Source organism: Pezoporus flaviventris, unplaced genomic scaffold, assembly GCF_033815535.1.
Source record: "Pezoporus flaviventris isolate CSIRO_AGI_PZ_B2104156 unplaced genomic scaffold, CSIRO_AGI_Pfla_v1 ptg000007l, whole genome shotgun sequence".
In the NCBI taxonomy this organism is placed as follows: domain Eukaryota; kingdom Metazoa; phylum Chordata; class Aves; order Psittaciformes; family Psittacidae; genus Pezoporus; species Pezoporus flaviventris.
In genome coordinates this window covers 80,829,845-80,853,754 of record NW_026892555.1, presented here as the reverse complement: position 1 = coordinate 80,853,754, position 23,910 = coordinate 80,829,845, and the positions used below count along the sequence as shown (strand labels likewise).

Sequence of the window (23,910 nt, the reverse complement as noted above, 5' to 3'; positions counted from 1 at the left end):
TCAAGTCTTGAGGGAAATTTACTGGCATGTCACTTCACATACAGCAATATTTCAGTTGCTACTTGCTACTGTCTGTTCAGTATATATACTCTCATACACAGTACTTTAAAATTAGGGCTGTGAAAACCTGGAGGAGTTCAGTGCACAGTGGGGTTTGCCAGCTGAATGCTGCTGTAAGGCTCACAAGGCTTGGAGGCTTACTTGAAGTTTGATGAACTTACACCTTCAAGGCTAAACTGCCACTTTCTAATCTCTCCAACAGTCAGGTATCTCTGGTACCTAAATTCTGTCTTAAGTCCAAGCTTGGTGAAACATAGTGCTACATATTATGTCAATGGAAGTCCACAGAGTAAAGACACGTGCAGAAATTTAATTCAAAATACCATCTCTGACACATTTATTGGTTTCTTTTTAATGTTTAGACTGTTAAGCTCTGAACACTATTTTTGGTTCTATTCTTACTGAATGTATCGGAAACAACTGATATGTATATATGTCTCTAATATAGATTTATACACATATATTTGAAACATGCATATATTTATGTATGCTCATGTGTATATGTGTGCATATGAATTTATACATCAATATGCATATATGGATCTTCATAACATAAATGTTACACAGATAGATAGGAAATCAGAATTCATATTTTTCTTTTCACACTGGAACATGGAGGCCAAGGACAGGTCTAGGTATGGTAATGGGGGAGGAGTAAGGAAAAGGGAAACAGAACATAGAGCATTTAAGAGCTGGGATAATTGTTATTACCAGTGGCGTGAGACAAATAAGACCTTTAGCAACTCCCACTGTATACTGAGTCCAAAGTCTCTGCTTCTTTCTCTCTATTTTCCTGTGGGTTGGTTTTCTAGGGGTTCTCCTGGTTTTCAAGGAATCGGAACAAATAGTAGGCAGAGGGATCATAATTGCCTTGCTGCTCTATAATTCTCCGTACTTTTTTCATAGCTAGAATCCATCCTAATATACTCCACCTTCACCAAGATACATTAAATTTTAGAGCTTTTGCTCCTAATAATGCCTACACTTCTCATTCAGCATTAAAAACCTAAAATTTCTTGTAAAGTGATTCAATTTTCTTTACTATTATTATTTGCTTCCCAGCATCTCGATTTTGAAAGTAAGATGTTATACACCTTAAGAGTGGAAGCCACCAACACGCATCCTGATCCTCGTTTTCTTCAGCTGAGGCCATTCAAGGACACAGCTTTGCTCAAAATTTCTGTGGAAGACATAGATGAACCTCCAGTGTTCAGCAGACCCTGGTATTTAATAGAGGTAGATGAAGATGCTAAGGAAGGAAGCATTATTGGACAAGTTGTAGCCCAAGATCCAGATATAACAAAGAATGCTATAAAGTAAGCCATTACATAACATAAAATGTTTTAGATGTGGGTCAAGTCTCAGGCACAAAGAGTAATGAGAACACAGTGTAACAGGGAGCCACTGAAGTGATTAAGCACATAAGCGCTACTAAAAAGGGTCACACTGAAATATCTATGGGAACTTGTGAAGTCAAACACAGTTAACAGTGCAGGGTATGCTTTTGAAGGCCAGCCAATAGTCACTAGGTGAAAAGAAAGGAGAGTTTGGCATTTAATTCGCATCCTGTTCTAGTACTTCCACCAAAATTTTCATAAGATTATGGTTTTATACCGTGTTTCCAGTGGCAAAAGTATGCAGAATACTCAAAATGGTAGTGTATTTCTAAACCCCCTGCTGGTTGATGGCAGTCAGCCTTCTGTACTTTCATAATGACCTAGACATAATATTGTCTACCATGTTCCACAGTTTAATTATTTAATTATCACATTATATTAAATAAGAAATATTTGCAATAAAGTCATAACAATTACAGGTAAGAGTTCAGTGCTCCAAAATTGCTGTAATTGTTAGCCATGTGCCATTGTTATCTGCAATGACAAACACAGAACTGAAATTCATGTATTTACCATGCAACTGATTATGAAACCTGATTACTGCACTTCTGAACAAGCCTGTTCTGTCTTGCAGCAGTACAGTTTTAGGTAGGAGGTGTGAGAGGAGGAAGAAAAAATATTTTTAAGTAATCTATGTATAAAATCTCAACTGATATTGACTGGTAACTAGTAGACTAATTAAAACACACCTGTAAACCAAGTTTTTCTTTGCTGAGAAAAAGCAAAGCAAAAAGCAAGTGTCATAAAATAAGATTTTTAAGAACTTTGATCTTAAACAACAACTAATCCAAACATTTTTCTGATGATTTTGATGGTTCTTGTGACATCTTGAAAATATGATAAATCGATACTTAATTGTATTTGTAATATGTATCCTTTCATGACTGACTTCTCCAAGAAACAATTAGAAAAAATATTACCTAAGAATATTAATTTTTAGTTGTTATTCTGGTATTCACTTTATAAGCTAAAATGCAATTTCAAATATGAATCTAACAACTGCCAACATAAATAGTTTGCTTTTCATTCCACTCACTAGTCTTAAAAAATTGTTTCTCAGTATTTGTAAACTTCTCAGGCAGCTATAAGGAAGCTTAGGTTAATTCTAAAGGACTGCAGTTCTTAACCACAGTTAAAACTGAAAAAATTTTAGAGGTGGTTGTGAGCTAAACTAGAAACCGTAGCAGGAGATAGTGATGCTCAGTTGTACTGTGTCTTGACAGATACTCTGTGGATCGACACACTGACCTTGACAGAGTATTCAACATCTATTCAGGAAATGGATCCTTATTCATCTCAAAGCCACTTGACCGGGAAGAAACTCCCTGGCACAACATCACTGTCATAGCAACTGAAATGAGTAAGTTGGAGATCATTTATCTTGGTAGAACTGAGGAAAGACAAATTTTACAATATCTATGATATATCTTGTTTTGTTAGTTCTGCTCTTATTAAGATATTATCAATAGCCAGAGTATCTTTGAACGCACATCTAGAAGTTCAATTTAATACTTCTGGACTATCTTTGCCCATTTATGAAAAGACAATTAGGAGTTCTTGGGCTCAACAAAACCATGTACATGTATATTAGTATATAACTGGTTCCCTGAGAATTCCCATCAAATAATTCAGTTCAAAGCGATGCTCTGACTTTATCGTAAGGTAAGTGTTTGGAAAGATCCTTGGGAAAAAAAGATGCGCATGACAGAAATATAGCACATTTTCGGAATTAGCACTTTAAACAGGGGAAGAAATTATGCCTTACCTCAATTGCTTGAACTTATTGCAGAAAATGGCTTAATTTGAAGCCAGGACTAGAGGAAATTCTTTCTTCTCCAAGTCTGAAGAAAACCCTGGCCCTGAGTATTTCATCTGGATTCTTTACTGTTCAGTTGGACTCTTTTAAAAGATTGGATGTCTCTTTTTTTTTTTTTTCCCACCAACTGATAACAGCCATCAGAGGGGAAAAAGAGACACTGATTCTGGCGAACAACTTTTCTTCCTTCCTTCATCCTCCCTATAGATTCCCCAGGAGTTTATGTGCTTAACAGTTTGGGACTCAGCCAATATGGAGAGATTAATTATATCTCCATTTTCTGAAAGACTGATGCTCACCCTCATAAATATTTTTTTTATTGTTTGGTCAAATATGGTCTCCATTTTTGATGTGTGTACTGTGAGATTCATCTCCAGTGAGAGCTTGCCCCTGGATATCAAGATATATAATCCAGTGGATGATAAAATCTACATATCTCCTTTTTTTTGGTTTGGGCGTTTTTTACATCTTGGTTAGAAAAGACAAATTTGGTTTGCTGGTTTTGAGGTCTTTTTTGTGTTGTTGTTGACTGACACTGTTTAACTTCTTTACTGACTTGAACAAGTTAATGTTCTTGACAGCTTGCTATCAGGAAATAGCTTTTGCAATGAATAATTTACTGATGTATGGAATGCAAGTCAATAATAACTCAGTGACCTGTTTTTAGTATAAATCAATTTATAAACTTGCTATTATTTCAAAATATGTATACTAAAATAGAATAATTTATGTCAAATATAAATAGTACTTTTATGCATATAGGATGTATGTCAGCACAACATAAAATATAATTGGTTTAGTATAATCAAAACAAAACATTTATAATGTCTATTGGAAAAAATATATTGGATAATTTCAGGTCTTTTCATAGACATAGACTGTAAAGCTTTCTATTGTAATATAAATAATTTTCTTGTTTCAGATAACCCTAAGCAAAGCAGCCAGATACCTGTCTTCATCCGGATTTTAGACATAAATGATCATGCACCAGTATTTTCCAAATACTATGAAACATTTGTTTGTGAAAATGCAAAAGCAGGACAGGTAAACAAATACTTATGTTACTGAAGAACTTCTAATGAAAGTATCATGGAATGCCACCATGAAGATTTCAACATATCTTAATTCGAACAACTGCAAACCAACCCAGCCTCTTTATTCCCTACCTTCTACACAAGCTACCAACTGATTCAAAAAAGTGGGAGATAAAACTATTTTACCCTAGTATAATAACATATCATATAATTAAAAATTGTACTTTAACGGTTTTTTCATTCCAAATATCAAAAAATATTTTTCAGAACTATTTATGCATAATGCTACAAAACCCCTTATATTGTTTGATAATTACATTTATTTATGAATTTTTTTTCAAAACCTTAGTTAAGGTAACCACACCTTCAAGTACACAAAGCAGGAATATCTTTTATTATGCTTCAGTAAAGATGTGAAAAATAAACTGTAATGTAACTCTTTTCATTGTAAGTTTAACTTCAGTTTGGAATTGGGTTGAATTTGGTCAAAGTTCATGTATATCTTTTTCTAAACTATCTGTCTCGGCATGATCTAAAAAGACAATAAGTATTGTAGAGAAATTAAAGTGAAAATTTTGAACTGAGAAAAGAGGCAGATCAACAGAACAAAGAGCCAGGATATTACAGAAATCTTTTAATATTATTGCCATTACAATGAACACTTATTTGTGTTAAAGCCAGTCAGCCTTTCAGTTTTAAATCCTTTGAAGAAGGGTGTAAGTTTTGCTGATTTTTAATTCTGAATTTACCAAAGAATTGGATATAATAGCAGATTGGGTACCTCAAGATTGTCTTTCAAGCATGGGCCAAAGTCCGTAGACTCTCAATAGATGCATTTTTGAGTAGAAAGAAAGTCTTGAGATCATTATTTTCACTAGCACAAATCAGAGTGGGTTCCTACTGTAGTGGAGAAAGGCCAGGGTGGTATTCTAAACACATCTTAGGTCTGTCCTTGTGCATCATTGTTTTTATGCTGACATCATCCAACTGATGTCACTGAAAGTATATGGAATGGCTCAGAATGTGGGATATTTCTTTTATCCTTATAGCATAGTGACCATACAACACTCAAAAGCTTTACAGGGCTGGGGCATGTGGATACCCATCAGGAAGCATGCTCATCATTTACTTTGCTTTTTGTCCAGTGTCATATTCAACACTGTCAAGGGGCTGCACTAAAAGTAGTATAGATGATGTCTGAGATGAGTCTGGAATTTCAGGTCTTGCAGAACTCTAGACAGAGCAAGAAAATGACATTTTCCAGTTGCAATTCAAATGATGTTTTACGAATGGTTTAACTTAAAAAAAAAAAAAAAAGAAAAAAGAGAGAGACCAAAAAATGGAGAAAAAGAGGATACAGTGGATTGTTGTAGTTGCATTCAATTCTACTTATTGTTTGTTCATTGCACCTAATACTGGAATTTAGGTAAGTAGGTTAGAAAGACAGAGAATACTTTGAGTGAAATCACTTGGCTTTGGAGAGGTACTTGACCATTCTTTTAACAATTTTTTTCAATAAAGTCTTACCAGTTTTCATGCAAATGACATAAATAGAGTCAGGAGAGAGAGGATGTGCATATCAAAGGCAGTAAGGAATTAAAACAGTAGAAAAAATTATTTGAAAAATTAACAAAGAACATTTTTCAAAATAACTAGGGTTTATGGTGTCTTAACCAGAGACATAAATTGTCACATAAGAATACAGTTCAAGCCTTATAGAATGAGAATGATTTTCCTAAATTTCCATTTATTGTACCCTCATAGTTTTGTTTTATGATTTATAAGTTGTTTTTCCAGGTGGAATGCATTCAGATGATTCTAGCCATTAATTTCAAACAGCTGCCATATCAACAAATTCTACCTGTAAAAAAAAAAAAAAATCTCTTTGAACAAGGTGAAATTCAGACAAATAAATCATAAAATTTCATTATAAGAACTGATAAAAAGGTGAGCCATGTACTTTAATTACATAACAGAAAGAAAGGTTCCGAAGCTTACAAATGAAAATTTCATTGAAATTAATCATGTGCAATTTTATCAGCCAGCAAACACAGGTTTTGCCATATACTTAAACCAAGTTTAATCCAGGAATACTGCTTGTCAATTTCCTTAACCCAGTCTCCATCTAGCATACTCGAGGAAATATCTATTTACATATAAAATTTCGTTTACCTTTCTGGTAAATTCTGTGCTTTCCTAACAATAGAGGTGATAGAGGCCCATTAGGTAGGCATATTGATGTTCAGAACTCCTTTATATCGAGCATACTAATGTAATCTCAGGATTTATTTTCTTTAATTGAAAAAAATCACAAAAATACTGCAAAGAGAGTGTGCACAATGTGTAGCTGTAAGGCATCCAGACTGTTCTGTCTCTTAACAATTGGATTCCTTAAGACAGGCATCTGAGTTCGATCTGGACATTTAGATATAGTTGACTTAGTATTTCAGAAAATAAATTAACTTTTGTATGTAAGACTACTTTTATTTTGGTGTCTAAAAATAGCGATGAATATAGACATACAAACTTGATTATTTTGGCCTAGGATGCTAAGTTCCAGACTGCCCATATCACTCATGTTTAGCAGTCCCCCTAGAATACAATAAAGATATAGGATCATGCTGTGTCCATTTAGTACTAGTCCTCCTTATTTTAACAATCACCTAAAGCAGCTGTCTTACTAGAATCATTATTGTTTCTTCACATGTCATAGCAGTGCTTCTTCCTCTGGTGCCCGTAACAGGAAAAACAGACTGAAAAGATAAATGCATTTAGCTAATTTTTCAAATTTCCTTTATTTAAATCAGGCCCAGCTATCAATCACACCACTCTCTAAATCTCAGGTACACCAGTAATCAATCAAAATGATCAACTATTGCTCTCTGCCATAAAGTGGCATTACTCATTCTCAACATCAGCTGATAGCAGAGGCTGCATTTGTTGTTTTTCAGGTAGCTTTAGGAGGGCCAGAGGAAGAAAACATTCTGGGTTCTCTCCTTTTCCCTGCTACTCTTTTGTCTCCAAAAAAAAATGCTATGACTGGGGAGAAACATTGTCACTAGAGGTGCGTAAATAGCTACATTCATTAGGCTGGAACAGATTTGTCACCGTGCAAGTGATGGCTAATACACAGGCTAAAGAGAAGTATGCTGCAGCCTTCCTTTGAAACAGTTTAGAAATCCTTAATCCTTTGATGGCATGCTAGAACCCCAGGGACTGTTGTGGGGAAGGCTCTGATATAAGTTTTCTCATGCTCTTGTCAGGGAATTAATTGGGTCTTTTTTGCTGGATTAGAGGATGAGTCCTCTCCATGGAAACCGGGAAGATTTACTTGAAAAGGAAACTGATTTAACTGAACAAGTTGCTAGAAACAATTTAGCTAATTTCAACACCCCTCAGTAATAGTATTTAAGAAAATAACCTGTGTCACTTCTTTTGATCTGACACTATATTTTCCTGCCATACAGGGGCTCTTAGACATCAGAATAGGGAAAGAGTTTGCTTTCTCCTCAGAGAGCTGGCAGATTTTTCTCTTCATTAGTCTTCATACCCTCTTTTTTTCTTCAGATGGAGCAGAAGGAGATCACATTTTTCACATGGCCTTTGCTAATTATCAGTTATGAGTTGTTGCTCCATTGTAGCTGCCTTCTCTAGGTAGACACCCATTAGCTTCATTTAGTGAGAGACCCATGCTAACGTCTTTTTTTTTGAAGTAAGAACTGGAGTTCAAGGGAGAATTTTCCAACTTCTGGTTAAGCATTCAGTTCTGCTTCAGCACTGCCAACATATTTGTGGAACAGAGCCAAGACTTGAAAACCAAACTGTTTTGCATTACCAAACATGATGCTTTATTAAGTAGCAGACATTTTAGAACATTCTTAAGACATAAAGCATCAAGATCAAAGGTTTATTCCAGCTTACACACGTGTGATGGAGACTATTTTCTGCAGTTAGCACTATACAGTTGTATATGCTAAAATTGTGCCTTAACATGTGTTGATTACTCAAGCCACAAAATGACAATATGGGCATCCACTGACAGCTGGATTGATTTTGAAACACTTCTATGAGGGGACACTTGAACTATATTATTATTTTACTCATAAAGTAATGTAGCCACTTCAAATTCTACAAAAAATCTGTATCCCACGCACTTGCACTGTGCTGTGTTATTAATACATTCAAGATTAGTGAGAGATATTTGCCCTAACAGATCATACAGGCAGGAAAAGTGTTAAGAGCAAGAAAGTTTAGGATAAATGCAAATTTGCTCCTTAACCATTCCCTCGAAACATTTCCACACTACTACGTTCCAATGCCTGCAAAAGCACGGTCTCTCTCACAATATGTTTTTTCACAGTTTATTGCAGACAAAGCAGTGAGGTCTTTTCAGATTCCTTGAGATATATTTGTAGCACAAAGCAAGTTCAATAAATTTTAAAAATGACAGGGCCAGTGCTGTGAGATCCAGGGTTTGTTCTGCCCTCTCTTATACCACTTCTGAAAAAAGTGTCAGACAAAACCAAACAGCAAAATCTCCCAAATATTATTCTCTCCAGTGCCTGGTGATAATTTTAAAGTTTTATCTCAGAAGCAGCTGAAAGTAGATAAATGACATTTGAGAATTTCTCTGTTGTACAATATCTAGGTTTAACTAAGAGCATAATAAAACAAGAACAAAAGCCCAACTGATTCAAGTGGATTGAAGGTCTACCCCTCTGCATATCTATAATCATGTTCAAGAAACAACAAAATTCAGCAGCTTAACAACGTATGTCTCCAGTGGTCTTACTTCTCTGAGATTGTGAATCTGATTTTCATGCTATATGACAATTACATTCTTTTAAAACTTCTACGAAAACAGACCATCTTTAAATTCCCATGAAAGTGACATTATTTCTCATTGTCCTTTTTACAACGAGTTTTAAAAGAAGGAATTTTGAAAAAAAAGAAAGTTTAAAAGTATGACGGCAACCACTGATATGCTGCTGTTTTAAAAAGAAGCACCAGCAGATTACATGACATACATTGTATTTGTCTCAAATCTTGTTTTATTAGTAGGAATTTTCAATCAGCAAATACATCTGTCCACCCATAGACCTCATCTTGTTCAGCTTTCTCCAATGGCCCTTTCAAGAATCTTTCTGAAGCATGTTGCTGCATTTTTAAATTTTGAACCCTGAATCCAATGTGCAACTGTACTTTATTCATATGACATGCCAAGCTAGCACAGCCTGAAAAGCCCATCTTAGAAGTGGCTAGCTGATGCTGACCACTACACTGTTAAACAATGCACTACTAGTTTAATGTTTATTTCATTGTTTCCTGTATTCCTTTTAGAGGCAGTCCCAAGACTGAACCCAACCCAAGTCTCCTGCTTGTGCAATTCTCTGTGTCCACAGATGCAGCCTCAGAAACAGTAAGGGCATGCTCTGAAGCACACAGGGACCCTTGTTATTTCAGAATGCCCCCACCTAACATTTATTCCCTTTCTATCTTTAAAACAGCTTAAAGAATACTGGAGAGCAGGCTTCATCTAGGGATGTACCAGATATGCATAAGGAATCTGTTACTGGACAATTTGGTCGACTCCAATAATTTTTTCAAAGATGAGTATGAATAACTAAAACATAGCCCGAACATAAGCTACAATCACAATTTTGTCTGTGTTGTAAGTCATGGCCTTAAAAGTACAGTATGCAGGAGAAAAACCAACCAACCATCCAAAAGCTAGAAAGCAAACACCACCCGCACACCCCCAAACCAGTATATAATTAAACTATTTCCGTATTTGACAAAATTATGCCAATGGAAAATAAGTCCAACCCCCTTAACAGAATCTCTGGCTCGATCATGAATGAAATTCTTCAAGAAATTTTTCCAGTGGGAGCAATTCTTCATTTGCAACTCATCTTATATTGTAGAGCTGTTACAACCAGTTTGTCCTGAGTGCAAAAGAGAAAACTCTATATAAATACCTAAGTTTAAATTTTCAGTACCCTCAAAAACAAATGACCCCTAAAAACTTGAACTTTCTCAATATGATCTACTCAGCTAAGAGACTATTACTGAACATGTGAAGTGCACAACCCTCAAAATAATGACAATAATACTACATTTCCCAAATTGTGCTCATTCACATGGGAAACTATGGAAGAAAGAAAAAAAAAAAGGGATTTGTTTTTCTCTAAGCCTGATATGATTTAAATATGTTTGAGTAAAGGCAATTTCTTGAAATAATTCTTCCCTTATAAAGTTTACAGTGTCAGAGATATTTCTCTGAATGCCTGGTGAAAAGGGATCATAACTCAATGTCCATAACTGATTCAAGAGGGAAGAATATATTTCCAACATGAAAGTAAAAAATGTACATTAAATGGTACTATTTATTTTTTTTTCATGTAACTGTAATACTTAAGAAGAACCACATCTCTTTCATTTCTGCAGTGGTTGTCCTTAACATCATTCTTTTTTTATTTACAGCTGCATAAGTGGGAAAAAAAATAATCCTTAATTAGATAACATTTCTAATTTTCTTTTACTTATTCATCATTTGGAAAAATTCACCTGCAATCATTTTCTTATTGCTCTTCTATTCTCCAATCTTTCCTTTGGGAAGAACAGCTGGTTCTCAATTTATGCAGCCAATAGTTAGAACAGGTAATAAGCTTGAGGGTTTTGTTTGGTTGGTTATTTCTTTCCTTCTTCTCAGTAAATTTTGAATGTAATTAGATTTTGTTTATGCCTGCTATTATTCTCCCCCATGTCAGTAGCACATAAAGGGAATCAAATACAGATCCTACAAACATCCCACTGATTACATCTCAAAAAGCCTTAAGATACACAACTGCTATTTCTGGTAGCTATGATATCAGGTTGTTTTCTCCTTGAGTTTTTCAGCAAGTGATTGTTCAAACATTGTCACTCATTTTACCTCTCTGATACTTTAATAATTTTTCATTTTTTTTCAAATGTGTAAAAATGTGAGAGAAAAAAATTCTCATTTCAATTTGGTATTTTAGTCCTATCAGTTTTTTTTTTTTTTTTTTAGCAATGTTAAATTTTTGCATTAAAAAATGCAAAACCAAAATCAAGCACTATCCTTGTCTAGCTCTCTGTATTGCTGCTCTCTGTACTACTACTCTCAGAGGCAGATTACAGCAAAGACAAATGCAATGGGACATTGGAGAAAATGTCATATTTACTGAAAAGTCTACTTTGCCATAAACAGCGATTTGGCTAATCTTGGGGAACAAATAAAAATTTAAAATATGTAAAATAAATCTAAAGAGCAACAATCATCAGATGCTTGGAAAAAATGAAGAAACCTTCATATGTAGATATTATTCTAATCATATTTAGAAAAACTGCATAATCCTGCCTTCAGTATAGTCACATCTTCTTGTACATGGCTGATATTCACAAATTACCCTTCAAGACCTTAATACGCCACAATTATTTTTTAATAACAACTTAATATTATTACCTTTAATAAAAGTATTCTAAGATTAATTAGAAAATAAGAGGGCCAAATACTCATTGTGCAGCACAGGATTAGCAGCAGCAGTGTTCTGAACGAAACAGTAAGAAAAAAAATCCATATTTTTGGTAGCCCTGTAACTACGTTTCTCTAGTACAGAATTTCATCCTGAGTGATGCTGGACACCCTCCAAAATTTAACTGTATCTTCAAGTCCTGCTCAAGCTGATGCTCAGAGAAAGTACATAAGGGAAAGCCATTCTTGATTGCTACAGAGCTTAAAAATTGTATTACTTGTCAATTACTGTATTTCTTGAAGAAGCCATGCTGCACTTCCCCTGGAAATATCTGAAAAACAAGGCTTGAAGTCTTTGATAACAAGTAGCTTTGATGTCTGTGGAATTTCAAGGCACCCTACATACAGGAAATACTCAAAACCTCAAGACAGGCACTGACTTTTACACATCTTTGAAAGAAAGAAGCCTGCTGAGATCTTTTTGCCTTAAAATTTAGGTGTCATAGGAACTCAGCTGTACTGAGTTGCAGCATCCTCAGCTGAAGCTTATTCCCATTCTTATGCCACCAGCCTTTGTCATATTGTGATTGAATGCAAACCTGTCTTTGTAAGTCAAGGTGGAGTGTGGTCACTCTCTAGTGCAATACCCACTAAGGAGTGCAAAGGACATAGCAGTCATTTATATGTCTCACTGGAGTTACTACATGCAATATGGTATGGTGTTATCTGCTGCAAGTCATTTCACAAATCACAGCTATTCCCAGATATTTCCCTTCCTCGTTCTGCAGCTGTTTTTCATAGCCTCACCAAGTCAAAGAGCTGGCATGTATGTGTGTCTACATATACATGAGTACATATCCCTACACATTTTGATGCAATAGGAAAGCCTGTGTAATCTAGAACTACTGATGAAGCCTCTTTTTTTTAGTCCACTCTACTCTGACCATATGATGGTATCATCATCACTAGTTCCCAGCTGAGTGGCCTTGTTAGGGCAGCTATAAAGCTCCACAGCCAGAGGTTTCAATTTAGGAGGGAGTAAAGCATCTCTTTTTATTACCTCAGGAGAACCAAGCATCCTGCCAGTGCAGTACGCTAATTTATTGCGAAGAGCAGATGAGGTAGACTGGGAATTAGACAGACTTAACAACTGGTTTATACACTGCTCCGTGTCATTGCTACATGAAGCCACAGGAGGTTTATGGCTTATTCACAAGGGCAATTGTTTCTGTATCACTGCAATATACTGAGTAAAAACCAAAGTACAGCACTGTCTTGCAGTGAAACTGGTCCCTTTTTCATCCTCCTTTATGTGTTTAAACAATAAACCAACAGTTGGCTTATTGTAACCTCTGCTGTGTTTATGTGGGGTAAATTTGGCTTAGGATATCAGTTTGTGTCTTCAGACAGAGATTAACTGAATTTTTACTGGACATGAAAATCAGAGATCTTATTTCAAGTGCTAGATTTCTAAAATACCATGAAATATTGTTTTTTTTTTTTTTATAGCTAATACAAACTGTGAGTGCAGTTGACAAAGACGATCCCCCTCGAGGACATAGATTTTTCTTTGAGTTGGTGCCAGAATTTGCTGTTCATCCAAACTTCTCCATTGTAGACAACAAAGGTAACTGCACACCAGTACCATCCTCCTCCTTGCCCCAGCCCTAATACCACATAACACTTCATCTAGCAACATTTACTGATTTCTGCTTTTCTGTTCTAGATAACACAGCAGGAATTATGACTAGAAGAAACGGATACAGCCGTAGTAAGATGAGTACCTATTTCCTGCCAATCATAATATTTGACAATGACTACCCAATCCAGAGCAGCACTGGCACGCTGACAATTCGAGTGTGTGCCTGCGACAGCCGGGGGAACATGCAGTCCTGCAACGCTGAGGCTTTGCTCTTCCCTGCTGGACTCAGCACAGGGGCACTGGTTGCCATTCTCCTCTGCATCATTATCCTGCTGGGTAAGTTTTGTGACAAGATGTTTAATTGACTAAGCAAAGGTCTGGTCAGTCCTAGACCCCTGTTATTCTTTAACTTTAATTTAGACACGGGACTTCTTGTAGCTGACAAGTTTTTCAGTGATAAAAAAATATCAATTATACTAGTTGTTTAATTATTAATTATTTGTGATTTTTATACTCAGGAAATAGCTCAAGAGTATAGAAGAGAAATCTTCAATTGCTTGCAAGTGGTAGAGAGAGCAGCTGATTAAATAAAGTGGGCACAGAAGTTAGATGTATGTTTGGAGACATAAGGTGATATACGAAGAAAACAGAATAAATGCTAGCTCATAACCTGGTGTAAGAACATAAAACCTGCAACTTGCATGTTTTGCTTACAAGAGAAGTGCCTCCTTGAAAGTTCCATCATCTCTACATTCCAGTCAAAACCTGTGGAAAACCTCCTTCCCTTTCCACCTATCCTAGCAAAAACAGATTGCCACAGGAACAGTGGCAAAGATTGTAGGTGTCAGTTCATATAATTCTAAGGCGATCACTTTTTTTCAGCTTTTAGACTGGACTCAAACTGCCTCTGGTAAATATTCAGAAGACCACAGAGGGCAGTAGGAGGAAGGCAATGTGTAGGAACTACACCTGTATTGCTGATCTCAGGGAAGCAAGGCTACTTATCTCTAACAAACTGATTAAACATACTGGACATTGCCCAGAAACAGTCTGAGCAGCAGAACTTGAAAGATACCATTTCCAGCAGGCAATTATGTTTCAGATGCTGACAGATCTGGCTCTACACCTTACATAGTTCTTAACACCATGTCAGCAGGCTCCTAGTCTTCAGAGCCGTCTTTCATGTCTCAACAAAGACCATGAAATGTGTACCAGGAAAAACATAGCCTTACTCACTCACTAGGAAAACATCACTCTGATGGGCTGCAGTGCTTCGGCACAGAAACATTGAACTGAAAACAAAAATCAAATTGTGCCTTAGGACCATGACAGCACATGAGACTGAGAACAGGCTCAGGGACCAGTGCTATGCCCTGTGCAAAACAAGTGTGACCACTTCGTGTCTCTTTGAACAGACCCCACTGTACTTAGTCCTTACAGTCTTATCTGTACTCTAGTACAGATACAGCTGAAGCCAGAGTAGCATAAGAGTGAAGAGTATCTAAACAAAATTGTTAGTCTACTGCTGGTGTGATTCTTGGCACCTTATTTAGTTGTTCAACAAGATGTAAGATGTTAGAATAGTAGACTAGTGTCAACATGCCTGAAGTAGGAGACATATATCTAAGTACCTAGCTGTGAAAGACACTTCTTAATCTTTCAGTGATCTAGCCTACTGCTGTATATGAAGCAGCATATGTAAGTGGGCTATTATTTGTCTAGCATCAAGAAAATATGAAAAGAATGGCTCCTGTACAGATACAAAACCTGCAAGTAAAACAGATGAGCTTTTACACTCACAGGATTGTGCCATGACATGTGGAAGATCTGAAATACCCCCTCCCTACCCTCAGTATGTCCAGTCTTCCCTTTTATTTGACAGTACTCACATCAATCAAAATAAAAACTTTGCCTCCTAAGACTCAGCAAAAGTGCTCAGCACTGCTATGTCTCATTTGCAGGTAACCTTGTTGGCCTCTCCTATTTACTCCAGCTGTTGGGGCTACAGACAGATTTTTCAATGTATTCAAGCATTGAATTCCTACTGAAATCAATAGCATTTAGGCACCAGCATATATTTACAAACCTAAACTTCAGTATTTCATCTTCCTCTGAAGAAGTTCACTTCTGTGTCAATCTTTACCTCTCCAGAAGTAAGAGTTATTCAACTAACATTCCTTAAACTAGGGGGATCATGTTTTAAAAAGGAAATATTTAGTATCAAAGGCTGGATTTCAATTCTTGCAGTCATTGAAGCCAAAAATAGTTTTGTCAATAATATTAATAGCTGATGGCCTTCAGGTTCTTATATGTCAGAAGGACAAGTAGATCCTGTTTTCAAAGGTGACTTGGCACTTAGGAATACCTTAATTACTAGCTTTCAAGAATGCAAATTACTTTTGAAAAGGAGATTCAACTACACTTGATGAAATCACTCTTAGTGACTGCCAGGAAGGTGGTACTTCACAAAACTAAAATCAAAGTCAAACCCTAGTAGGATGATATATTTTAAGACGTCATCTGCTTTTCAACTTCATCTTAAGCATACATTTATTTCAAATAAATATTTTAATAATTGCTCCCACAGTTTTAAGAAACAAGTTTTTGACTGCTATAAAATTGTTAATATTTTTTTCCATATCAACTTCAACTTGGAGATAGCTTTTATCCCTATTTTTCCCAGTAAAAATCCCATTCCAGACTTAAAAATTTTCCAGTTCAAGTTATTGCAAAATATTTTATTTTTTCAATTTCAAACTTCTAATTTCTTCAATCATCTTTTGTTTCCTTTCAGTATTAGTTGTCTTGTTTACAGCCCTCAAGAGACAGAGGAAGAAAGAACCTTTGATCATCTCAAAGGACGATGTTCGGGACAACATTGTTACCTACAATGATGAAGGAGGTGGGGAAGAAGACACCCAGGCTTTTGACATTGGCACACTGAGAAATCCAGAAGCAAGGGAAGAAAGTAAGATGAGAAGAGATGTTATACCAGAAACTATATTTCAGATAAGACGGACTGCACCTCTTTGGGAAAACATTGATGTCCAAGATTTTATTCACAGAAGGTTAAAGGAAAATGATTTAGACCCAGCTGCCCCTCCTTATGATTCACTAGCAACGTATGCTTATGAAGGAAATGATTCCATAGCAAATTCACTCAGCTCCCTGGAATCACTTACTACAGAGGGCAACCAAGACTATGATTACCTCAGCGACTGGGGCCCTCGATTTAAAAAACTAGCAGATATGTATGGTGGAGAGGACAGTGATAGAGACTGAAAAAGTAATCTGTGACCTGGTCAGTGTTAGTGGAATTCATGTCTATGTTACTAGATAAAGTGATCTACTCTCACTTGGGAATAAAAAATTTACAAAAAAATAAATGTTGTCTTAGTAAGGGTTTGCTTAATCAGTAAGTCAACGTGAATGAATATGAATGATTTAGATTTTAAAAAATCTATAATTCATCCTCTTTGCCTAGGAACCTCTGATGAAAGTTTTTATTGACAATGAAAAGACAATAAAAGGCTTTTTGTGCCTTTAATAATGAGATGGAAACTTGATTTTTTTCTTTTTAATTGCTTTGCGTTACCTTTCCTACTACCTGGGACATTGTGCACCTGCATTGTAACATAGTCTCAAAAATATACTTTAAAAAATATTAATATTACTGCCATATTTATTGAGTTAAAGAATGTCTGTGTGCTGATTCATCATGATATTTTTATATATGTATATTTATATTTTTGTATTTTTATTAAATAAATTAGTATTTATAAAAACAATACTCACGTACTTTATTAATTATAAGGCACTGTCCAATCTTTCTGAACAAATGAAGCTTCATATTGTGAAATAATTAATTTTTTAAATGCATCTTCTTATATTGGATTAGTGGTTGAAATGTACTGTGCAAGAACAATATGGAGAGAGTGCTCTTTAATGGGAATGCAGTGTAGAAAAAAGAAAAGTTATATTGAAAAAGTGATCATAAATAAATGACTTGCAATGTGTATTACTACATGGCATAATAATATAGTTTCATAGTGAAACTTGCTCCCACACACCTTCTTATATGAAGTAACCAGAGAGAGGGTTTAACAGATATATGCCTGGGGATTTAAGGAACCATGAAGGTTTGTTTATTCTTGTAGATATGAAAACTATTTTGTAATATTTTTAATGGAATAATTAAGCAAACATCAATAATGAAAAGAAGCCTTTTGTATTCTAATCTTATTTTGGGTTTTGAGGCAATTAGACAAATCAGACGTTACTAATAGGGTTTTTTTTTAAGTCAAAGTGAGCCAAACAGTAAAACAAAGTCCAACTAATATTTTGCTGAAGATGTCAATGTTCTCTTTCTTCAACAAAGTGCATACATTTGCATATTTTCTAAAGCCTTAATGACAATCTTCAAGTATATATATGTGTTTAAAATCCATTTTCTGGATCAGTTTTTATGCAATGCACACTTTTTTTTTGAAAGCACAGGATAGGAAGAATTTACATAAATCACGTGTCTAACTTGAAAAGTTGCAATGGTTTCTATGCATGCATTTAAAAAAAGGAACACAACAAAACAAACCTCAAATGTATGAAAAAGAATCAAAATTGTTAAAAATACAGGATGTACAGTATCCATAGCATTTTCATTTTTAATATCAACATTAGGGAAAACCAAGTGCATATAGATTTCCAAAATGATAATGTTTTAAGGTTTTCACTAGATTACTTAGTTATTTTTCAGATCTTTTCAAAAAGAAAATTAAGATGCAGATTAGCAATATAATGTGGATCACTGAGACACATATCTCTTACCAAAAAGATAATAAAGAGGTCACACACAAGGTCACTTCACCCAGACAGAGGAACACATGCCTGCCTAATGTTTTCCTTTCTACAATGTTGACTTTCATACTATTTGTCTAAAATATCTCTTTGCTATTATTTATTTCATCTCTCTACCATATTCTTCTGTCTTCCCCAGTGATGCATCTCAAGTTTTCTGACACTGAACTACTTTTGGGGGTGAGGCATGTATGTGAGTGTGAGGGGATTGGGATTGCAAATAAACACCTGACACAGCCCACTGTGAGCTGTGTATGGGGTATGCAAACCTACATGGCAAGCAAAAAATTTTAGTGACACAAAAAATTCAAAATAACCCACAGCCATGTGGCAGCCATGTACATGGATCTGATGTAATAACAAGATATTGGTGTATAGCTCAGTGGTTTAAAAATGCATATTTCTTTTTTATTTCTTTTGAAGGTCAGAAGAGAAATGACCAGGTCAAAAAAACAGTTGTGACTGCTAAGGGCCAAGATAAACTTACTAACTCCTGAGGAAATACTGTGGGATTTAGTCGTCATCATTCCAAACAGACTTAAATTGATTTTGAATGTGCTCTCCACAGGGTTAAGAGCAAATAAGCTGAAAAAAAGTAGTGAAAAGGAGCAAAAATGATCACTGAAATATTCTAAGTGAATTTTCCAAGAAAAAAGAAAACAACCCAAAAGTAAATCCACCCCATCTCAAAGTTCGGGTTAAAAAAAAAAAGAAAAAAAAAAGGAGGAATAGATGAACTTGTTGGGTTTTAATATTTACATATTTTATATTTCTTTTCACTTTAAATGATTTTTTCTTAACATCCTCAGAGTTACAAGCTTATCCAGACAAACTGTCTTATCAGTAAAAAATAATGCTGGAAACAATCTCCCACAAAAGGTTCCATCTTTCAATGAAATGCTGAAACAGACTCCTTACACTAGGTTAAACGACTTAAGTGCAATGACCACCATACACAAAGATGGCTAAATTTTTTGTCATTTCATAAAATGGTTGTTTTCAGAGTAGATGAGCCTGCAGTGCCTTTTCTTATGCATTCATGACAGCAGGCATTAACGCCTTCTGCTCTACCAAAAGCATTTCAATGTCTAATGGTCTAACATACACTGAAAGTTGCATTTTGAAGTCACGTTCACACTTCACTCCTCACTTGTGCTAAGTAGACAGATAGAACATGTAAGTGTTTGGGTCATTGCTTACTGGAATATTTTTACATGTAATGTAAAACAAAACAAAACAACCCAAAAAACAGTATCTGGAAGTCAAATATTTCTATCTCTTCTATGGGAAGAGGAATGGGAGAGAGAGGTAATCTAGAAGAATTTTCCAAGAACACAATATGAATGTTACCTCTCTGCATATGACTGTCTATACATATGAGTGAATGTGTATACATGCATATATTAAAAAAAAAATCTGACTTTATAAGATTAATAAGCAGAAACACTTAGGTACCACTTCAGATACCAGTCTAAAACGAAAAAAAAAAAAAATATGGCAGAGTACAAGACACTTTCAACTACATGCAAACGAAAGGACAAACCAATTTGATATTTTTGTTATAAGTTATATTTCACTCTTTGGTTCAGTTTCAGTTCATAATTCTAAGTAGGAGGGATCTGGCTTGCATTTCACTTAAAAATGACTTCCAAATTTGGGATTTTGAATCTTCATTAACATCTCAGAGAAATGGAAATACAGAAGAGAGTGTTGCGAATATCACTGCTCTTGCATTCCAAAGAACTCATGTTGACATTATTTCTGTAGGGAAAGCAAGTGCCTCTGCAGAATCAGCCTACCTGCTGTCACAGGGCACCATGAAGCGAAGAAAACCAGGAATATTTCCTTCTTTGCTTTTACTCCCTGCCCCCCATCACTCCCATTCAAAGCAAAGCACTCCGTAACATCATTTGCCCACTTCAGAAAAATTTATTAGAATACTTTTTAGCAAATTCCAGATCACCAGTAAAAGCAGAAGTGACAATGTTTTCTTACAACTTCAGTGTATTTTTTCTCCTTGCTGCTGTGCACTGTTTTAACGGGAAATACATTTTCAGAGCAGTCCCGTGACTTATAATATGAGCATAATCCTAATTTTATCCATTTTAACTTGGAATTTGACATAGCTCCTGTCATAACACATATTAATATACCTTCATCAAGCTTGGAAGGAACTGCATAGTCTTAAAAAGCTTTTTCTTTTAGAGTCAGCGTGCCAAACATTTCTCCCATCTCTTCTCAAAAGGGAATGACAGGCCATATAAAGTAAGCCTGCACAAAAGCATGTTTTGATCTTTGGTGGAAGTAAAATGATCATAACTTGTTCACTGCGTATAGTTCTGTCCTTCAATTTACCTTTTACTTACTGGTAGACATTTAGACTACATTAGAAACAATTTATGATCTTTTAGAGCAGGGCAAGAATATCTTTGGAGCAGCATAGGATCAAAAGACCAGTCTAGGATCCTTACAGCCTTCCTTTCCCTGCAGCAGCAGAAGGCAAAATGACCTTACCAGACACTGCCTCACAGAAGTACATCCATGGCAGTTACTACTGGAAGAAGAAGTGAAAGCTAGAGTTTCACAAGGGAAAATGGTGAAAAGGAAATTAGGGCTGGGATTTTTGTCACTTGAGAATTACTCTTGCAGCTGTTAGGAAGCAGGCTGCTCGTTGCTAGAAGCAACAATAATAATCTATAATGCTTTTCATCCCCAGTTTTTAAAGCTTTTTACAAAGAAGGTCAGTGTCATTATCACCATTTTACAGGCAGGAAAAGTATTTGTTTGTGCACGTTTCCCCTAGGACGACCAGCAGGACAGTAGTGAAGGTAGGAGCAAAATCCTGCTCCTCTCTTCACAGGCCTTGAGGTCAGCTAACCATTCAGGACGCTTTTGTTTATGTACCTTCACTGCTTAAACTGTTGAGAAATTTTGCTTTTAATTAGTTTTTACTGCTTCACAGATTTTAGATATCTTACAGGAAGACGCCTTACCAAGGGACATCATAAGTCAAAGATCCTTTCCAAATTAAGGTTTTGCTTTGGACATGTGTTTCTGAGACAAGTCCAAGATAGCTGCAAAGAAGAAGCTGAGGTGCTTCCCTGGGGTTGCTTCCTGCAGGAAAGAGAATGAAAGAGGATTTTGATTACAAGTGGAAAGTGAAAAGGAGAGACAAACCCTAAAAAAGCCCTAGAAACTACAGGAATATGGCCAGATTTGGCAAAAAAAAAAATAGCTTTAAAAAGTCAGTCTTTCACTGAAAGCAGACAACAGTGGCACAGAAGGGGTGGATGGTAGAAGAATATCAGGTTGCAGTTCCCAACAAGAGCTGGTCTCTTCTTCTTCAGAATTAGTTTTGTTTCTAAGGACTCCATCAACAACTTTCCATTTGATTTCTTGATGAGAAGTGATTTTCTGATTGCTGAAAGAAATTGCTTTTTTCCCAGTTGTTCCAGATTCGTAATTTAATGACAGATCTTTAGGAGCAAACCTGACCGGCACTTAGCAAAGATGCAGAGAGAAAACAAGACATGAAGAGGCTCTTCATTCTTCTCCCCTGTGTAAGAGAAGGGATTTGTTTCAACTAATGTTCAAATTAGAATACAGGATGTACACTACGCAGCACAGCACAATCCAAGGATCCAGAGTAACAGCCAAAACGTGTAAGCAGCTTCCCCACCTGCTAACACATATGCTGCCATCTGCAACTTACTGACCAAGGGGGAAGTTTGATCTTTTCCAAAGCAATGGCAGCGTGCTTTCGTCTGTGCTATGGCTGAAAGCCTTCAGCCTTTCTGTGCTAGTGCCAGAATATTGGTTGTCACTGATGTTCAGCCAACCCTGCACTGTTTTACAGCCAGGTTTTGCACAACACTACCAGTAAGGGCCAGATTTCATGCACAGTATACTTCTTCCAAAAACGTGATATGCTGCTGTACTTAACAACACCAAATTCATTGCAAAGTACTATGAGAGATCACACTGTATTTTTTTTTAGAGGAAACAAGACCCTTGTTAATTTTTCTTGATTTTATGAAAGTCCTTAAAAACTAAATGAAAATCAGTTTTCCATTACATCATTAACACAAGCACATGCCTGCAGAAGTTTTACATAATTTAAAAGCTTGATCTTAAGAATCCTATAAAGTGAGTTTAAGTAAATATTAAAGGGTTAGATAGAATTGTATATAATTTTTATAATTTTTTCTGGAAAAATTCTTCGATTTTTAAATAATCTTGCAAAAAATATGAATCTATGATGTCTTACATAAAGTGAAAAAAAAAATAGAAAGGGATACATTTCTACTGAGCAAATAGGGGCTTTCTTGCAAAAAAGATTTATAAATTTGTAACAGAAGGAAAGTCTGAGGAAAGCAGTAGCATCTTTTAGCCAACCATAGAGGCTGCTTTAATGAAACCAGACATGATTTTAGACTTATAAATCCCTTCTCCTCAGGACTGACAAAGACTAGAAAAATCTCCAAAGCCACTCTGCAATGTAAGCTTTTTAAGTCCAAATGCCAAACTGATTTTAAATTTTTTATTAACATAAGTTCTCATTTATAAATTGTACATTCTGTGTATTTTGGTAAGAGAAGATTTGCAAGATGATTGTGCTGACATGTCCTACAGCTAAATTTAGGAACATTTGCCAATCAATACTTTTTTTAACTTGATTTTATCGTATTTGCATATCTATAGCAGATCAGCTCATGAGAAAACATTCTTCTAATCTCACTTTTCAGCCAACAAGGCCATACACTGTCTGAATTTTGTAAGATAGGACTGTCAACACACCCAGAGAGAAAGAATAATTTCAAAGCAGCTAGTTGAAAATTACTATATAAACCAGTTTGCAACAAAATAGTTCACAATTCATATGCATAATATATAGATATTCTCAGTAAAATTTGCTATATAATTAAATACCTGTTTATCCTGCAGTTGTTGTAAGATATGCAGTCCTTTACAGCAGCACACACAACTTTTGTGGAGTTAAGTAATCACAGCAGACACTGGATTTTAAAAATTTCCTGCCATATTGTGGTTATCCTGACAAAGATGTGACCTTTGAACTGTTAGGTTACAGCCCTGGATGGCAAAAATCAAGAAAAAGAACATAACATCTGACTCCAAAACTTCATTGCTCTAAAGTCAGTTACATTTCCGATTCAATAAGTCTCAGATAAATACAAATCTTGCTTCCAAACAATGCTTGGATGCGGAGTACTGTTACAAGCAACACTAAAGTTTCAACATCATCATGGAATCAGGCCTGCATGATTTTGTGGATGCCTGCAGTTCCATTTAGAGATGGTATTATTCTAAATATCCTAGTGAACCAGGACACCAAAGACAAGGGTGAATACACCTGTGAAAAAGAAAAGTTCATTGACAGAGCTTCAGTGGTTTCCAGCTTTGAGAAGAACAATATAAAGTGATTATTGCATTATACTTAGAAGCTTCCGATTTAATTTTCTATTCCTGTAGAGCAAATTATTTTGGATTTTGATAGCCATCTGTCCATAGCATCATATTGTTTCTTTATGGAGTGTGATGTAGGTGAATGATATCATGATAAATATGCATAAAGTTATTTTAACAAAGAGTTT

The 23,910-nt window shown here is 35.6% G+C and overlaps 1 protein-coding gene across 2 annotated transcripts in view; it reads left to right on the top strand.

The window, feature by feature from the left end:
- Positions 1-18,078, top strand: part of CDH9 (cadherin 9) — a 66,599-nt gene extending 48,521 nt beyond the window's left edge. For both annotated transcript variants that reach the window (XM_061449271.1, XM_061449272.1), the window contains 6 exons: positions 1,123-1,376; positions 2,681-2,817; positions 4,196-4,317; positions 13,312-13,429; positions 13,529-13,780; positions 16,239-18,078. In XM_061449271.1, coding sequence (XP_061305255.1) covers positions 1,123-1,376; positions 2,681-2,817; positions 4,196-4,317; positions 13,312-13,429; positions 13,529-13,780; positions 16,239-16,726 — 1,371 coding nt within the window. In that variant the 3' untranslated portion in view covers positions 16,727-18,078. The remainder of the gene's footprint in view (positions 1-1,122; positions 1,377-2,680; positions 2,818-4,195; positions 4,318-13,311; positions 13,430-13,528; positions 13,781-16,238) is intronic.
- Positions 18,079-23,910: the final 5,832 nt, after the last annotated feature.